Raw genomic sequence first — 5,348 nt, 5'->3', positions numbered from 1 at the left:
TCTTATCTTTTAGGCAACTATCTTATTTGTGTTATTATTAAAAATGATGAAGGCCAAGATTAAAAGGGAAAATAGTATTTTAATAAGAGCCATGCTGATAGAGATAAATTGACCACGCATCTGTAAGAAATCTATTCAAAAATTGCCTCAGCCATTTTACCTTTAGTATCTTCCTGTGCTCAGGTAACTAAAGAGAGGAAAATCAAAGCCACTTCCCAATATTTAAAGCCATCCCTCACCTCGAAGATGTCATCTAAAACAGGAAACCCGTTGGACCACGGGAAATGTAGTTCCAAGGTCCCCCACATGTCCACAGGAAGTTTGTCAGACACTACATATCTTGAGGCTCCATCCTTCCAAATAGAACCCCAGTACTTTTAAATAACACATTTGTACAGAAGCTTTAGTTTCACCCAATAAAAAAGATTAATTTTATCTTTCATACTTGCAAGATCATCTTTATTTCAAAGACCTGCTTAGGGGTTAAGAATTCAGCTCCTACCAAGGTCTTTGAAACTATGATGGTCTCTTCCAAATTGGGAAAAAAAATGAAATGATCTCAACTATTCATGTCTGTTTCCATTTTGAATTTATTATGGAATATGGTATAAGCCATTGGAATGAGACTGATTTCTGACAGACCACTGACCACTTTCCCCAGTACTTATCAAATCTGGAGTTCACTCTTAGATGATTTGTGTTTTTAGGTTGATGAAACATTGAAACATTGAGCCCTTGCCCTCAGGGAGTTTACATTCTACATGAAGAAAAAACATATACCATCAATGGCAGGTTGACACATAAGCTGGAAGGGATAATTAAATCCATGGAGGGCAGATTTAGAATTCTAAAATGTCTTGCCCAGATAAAAAATTATTTAGTAAAAAATGTAGAAGCATAAGATGAGGAGGCCAAGCTCAATATCAGTTTGTCTGAAAGGATATCTGGAGATCTGACTTACCACTTAATGTGTGAAGGGCAGCTAGAAGAGCTAATATAAATGTAAGCTGTGCCCACAGTGACCTAGCTTCAGCGAGAGGGTGGGGGTGATTATCTTGTGCTCTGCCCTGGCCAGACTACATCTGTCTTATCAACAAAGACCACACATCTTTATTTTAACCCAAAGATTTTATTTTAACTCTATCTAAAGCTCAAGCAGGGAGTCTCCAATAGGAGTGCTTTAAGATCCTGCCACTAAGGAATAGGAGATTATAGGAACAACATACAAGTAATCTGGTTGAGACTCATGGCAGTAAGACTGGAGAGTCCCTCCTATGTTGACTCATTCTTATCTCCCAAAGCACAGCAATGGAATCATCCTCAAGACTTCCCTGATCCAGGGGACTAAGGCTGGAGTAGCTGCTTTAGCTTCTTGGGCACCTAAGGCATATATATAGGCCCAGCCAGGAGAAGTTGGTGTCTCTGAGATGTGACAAAATCCCCAATGACATAAGAGTTCCCACACCTGTCTAAGGAAGTGTGTATGGATTTGAAAGTAAGACCCTCTGTAGCCCACTGTTCCAAAGCTGGGCTTCTGCTGACTATTCTTTCCATGCTATTATTGAGTAAATTTCCTTTGGATAGTTCTTCTATTATGATCTACAAGTGTCTCCTATTGCAATCCTGAACCTTATGCAGTGACCCAGAGCACATAGGAGAGAGATTTTTCTTTTGGGCCCCAGCAGCAGAACTAAGAGCAAGATATAGAAATTGAAAAGATCAATTGAGGTTTGTCTTCAGGAACATTTCCTTGAAATTGCTGTTTTGCCAGAGTAGAAAGGTTTTCCCAGGAAATAATAGATTTCCCCCATTGGTGGTCTTCAGACAAAGGCTAGCATGACCTTTTTCTTGTTATATAGAGAGATAGTTTTCTCTTTAATGGACCATATTAGAGGGCCATTGTTATCCCCTCCAGCTCTGAAATGTTGTGATTCTTCCCCTATCTTGTCTCTGCATCTCTGTGGATCCTGGACTAAGTCTCTCCCCCCTTTCTGGGGCTGAGGTTCCTCCTTTTAAAAAGGAAGAGGTAGAATGGGATGATCTCTCATCTCCCAGGAACTTAGCGATTAGGAAAACAGGGCCAGGCCAGGCTATGTCTCTATATTTCCAATGGCTCATTTCCTGAGGGACTGGAAGGAAGGAATCATCACAGGTCCTGTCCCTGCCTATCCTTATCCTTCAGCCATTTCCAGCCACTGAACATGATCCTGATCTCCTTCCTTCTGTTACTACTGAGCCTCTGTAAGTCCATTTAGCCCTCCTCTTCCCCACTCTCACATCCACTCCTCACTAGAGACTGAAGGGAGCAGGAACTAGGATAATTGAGTCCCAATAAAAGAGTTGGGAAGATGGGCTTCTGGGGCTCTGGGGAACCATAGGCTGAGGGACAGATATCTACATCCATGAGAGAGTCTCAGGTTATGAGACAGACACTTAGATAGTTCACTGGTTAAGGACAGAGGATGCTAGATACTTGACTCAATGAGGGGTCAATCTGACTGAAGGCAAATTGGAAGCTGACCTCCACTCATTTTCATTGTAGGGCATTTGGGTCACACGGCTGGCACACTGCCTGGTGAGTAACTGCATTTATCCTCTACTCTTCCTTCAGTCTATCCCCTATTTCCCTTTGTATCCTTTCAACCTTCAGTCACTATAATCTTCTAGGAACCAGGCATCAGCTTGTCCTTGGATCCTGTCCCCCATTTTTTGCCTTTATCCTTTTCTAATCTATCCTTATTCCCTCTCCCTTGACCAGTCCCTAAGAATCGCAGAAGGAATGAAAAGGGGACATAGAGCCAGTTGATTCTAATTTATCCATCAACTTTACAGATGGGAAAATTGAGGTGTAAAGAGCTTAACTCATTCCAAATCCAGGCTTCCTGAGCTCTAAGGCACTGGGATTTACTGAAAGCATTCACTCAAATTCTTCTCTTTCCTAGGAAAAGATTTTTACCCCAAACCCACACTCAGTGCTAAACCTGGGCCTGTATTGGCCCCAGGGGGAAACATAACTTTGTGGTGCCGAGTGCCAGTTCCAGCCACAAGATTCATCTTGTACAAGGTGGGAGATGTTCGACCAGTCCAGATCCAGGAATCCTCAGAGTTGGGAGCTGAGTTCCTCTTTGAAAGGGTGACCCCTGCTCATGGAGGCAGCTATAGCTGCTGCTACCAGACCTCTTATAATGTATGGTCTCAGCCAAGTGACTCCCTGGAAGTATGGGTGACAGGTGAGGCTGGGGAATGGGAGAGAAGATGCAGAAACCTAGTAAGAGTACAAAGGTAGGTGGAGGGAGAGGAAATGGCCAAACGTTCAAGAACCCTTGTAAGTGATCACCTCTCTTATGTTGCCATAAAGAAAAGTGAGCCTTGTTCAGGCCAAATGTGAAGGATCATGTGCAGGTGTAGAGGAAAGAGCTCTGACCTGCCTGGGGATCAGGAGACTCAGATATCAGTCCCAATAGGGGCACAAGCATGGATATGGACAAGGCAAGTTATGTCCAGAAGGGACTGACTGGAATAGGAATGTAAACCAACTCATAGCAGAAGCAATTGAAGGTGTAGGAAAAATTTAGAATACAGAAGAGATCTTTGGAGGCAAAGGATGACAATGATTGCTGTTTCTAAGTATTGTAAAGGGGTAATATGGGAAAGGGGGGATTTCCTATCCAAAGGGGCACCTGTTACTGCTTAGAACTTGAATGTGTTAGAACTTAGAGATGGAGCCCAATTGTGTCATCTGTTTAATGGGTAAATTGAGTCTTTGAGAAACATTAAGACAATCAAAATATCAAAGTCTAAGACAGAGACATACATGGAATAATAGTCACAAATGTTCAAGATGGAAGGGACTTAGAGATACTGTCTAACTCCCTCATTTTACAGATGAGGAAACTGAGTCCCAAAAGAAGGAAAGGCATTTGCCTGAGGTGACACAGTAGGTCAGGAGCAGAACTGAACCATCTTTAGAGGCTCTTTCTGTCACTCATATTGGGATAGAATAGAAAATCAATTTGGGGGCACTGGGTGCAGAGCTGGAGGGCTATAGGGCCAGAGGGGCAAGAATAGAGGGGAACCTAAGCTTTTCCTCTTCCTTCCACAGACATGTTACCAAAGCCTTGGCTCATAGCAATGCCAGGGCCTGTGGTGGTACCAGGCATCAATGTGAGCCTGCGCTGCCACGGCCCACTAGGGGGAATGAGCTTTGCTCTGAATCGTGTGGGCTTCCCAGGGCCTCTACAGTACCTCAGTTCTGCCCAGCCTTGGGCTGACTTTTCTCTTCAGGACTTCATGGCTCCTGGAACCTACAGCTGTTACTACCATACACCTTTTGCTCCATACATCTTGTCTAAGAGGAGTGACCCTTTGATCATCAGCTGGTCAGGTGAGGGGACCAGGAAGTTGAATGCCATCCCTCTAACCCTCTCACAAAACCTAGTATCCTGTCCCATAGATTTCTCAGGGACCATAATATATTCCATCCCCTGGCCTTGGACATTTTATTTTTGGATTCTAGGCATTTTATCCTTGTATCTCCTTCCCTCTCCTTCAGCCAGATATCCTACCCCACATTTCTTTTGGGAACCTGTCACCCTTTCTAGCTTCTGGTGCTTTTTGAATATCTGGGCATTTTTCTCTTAAAAAAATTAAACTTTGAAAAAAAATTAAAAATTGACCCCCATTGCCTACCCTTACCACTTTTCTGCCTTGGAGCCACTACACAGTATTGACTCTAAGACAGAAGGTAAGGGTTTAAAAAAAAAAAAAAAGGGCAGCTGGGTAGCTCAGTGGATTGAGAGTCAGGCCTAGAGACTGGAGGTCCTAGGTTCAAATCCGGCCTCAGACACTTCCCAGCTGTGTGACCCTGGGCAAGTCACTTGACCCCCATTGCCCACCCTTATCGATCTGGGTAATCCTTTCTGCCCTTTCAGGTTCCACTGCCCAGGATTATACTACAGGCAACCTCATTCGAATGGGCTTGGCTGGACTGGTTCTCCTCATTCTGGGGACACTGGTGTTTCTAGACTGGAACAGAGGAAGGGGCTGCCAAGACTGAACCTGGAGATCTCCGTGAGCAACAGAGTTAAAGTAAAGACATTGGGTCTTATCAGCAATGGACGTGGATGACATAACCTGGAGACATGAGGGGTCTTTGGAGAAGGATGAAATAATGTTGTGGGAGTGCTTTATGGGTTCAACTGGTCTTATTGGCTCTAGAAGCTAAAGTAAGCTTTACCAAGAGTCTTCTGGAATGGAATCATGAGCCTCTGCTGCTGGACTTAGCAGGGGAGTGATGCATTCCTGACAATCATATGCTACATTATTACAATTAAACAATTAAACATCCA

General features: G+C 43.6%; 1 protein-coding gene across 1 annotated transcript; it reads left to right on the top strand.

The window, feature by feature from the left end:
• The first annotated feature begins 2,201 nt into the window (after window positions 1-2,201).
• Window positions 2,202-5,056, top strand: LOC123254940 (osteoclast-associated immunoglobulin-like receptor). The gene is made up of 5 exons (XM_044683825.1): window positions 2,202-2,241; window positions 2,543-2,575; window positions 2,943-3,230; window positions 4,103-4,384; window positions 4,932-5,056. Exons 1-5 carry the CDS (start codon window positions 2,202-2,204, stop codon window positions 5,054-5,056), a joined length of 768 nt encoding a protein of 255 aa, XP_044539760.1.
• Window positions 5,057-5,348: the final 292 nt, after the last annotated feature.

This window comes from Gracilinanus agilis, unplaced genomic scaffold (genome assembly GCF_016433145.1).
Source record: "Gracilinanus agilis isolate LMUSP501 unplaced genomic scaffold, AgileGrace unplaced_scaffold36010, whole genome shotgun sequence".
Lineage (NCBI taxonomy): Eukaryota > Metazoa > Chordata > Mammalia > Didelphimorphia > Didelphidae > Gracilinanus > Gracilinanus agilis.
This window is presented reverse-complemented; position numbering and strand designations above follow the sequence as displayed.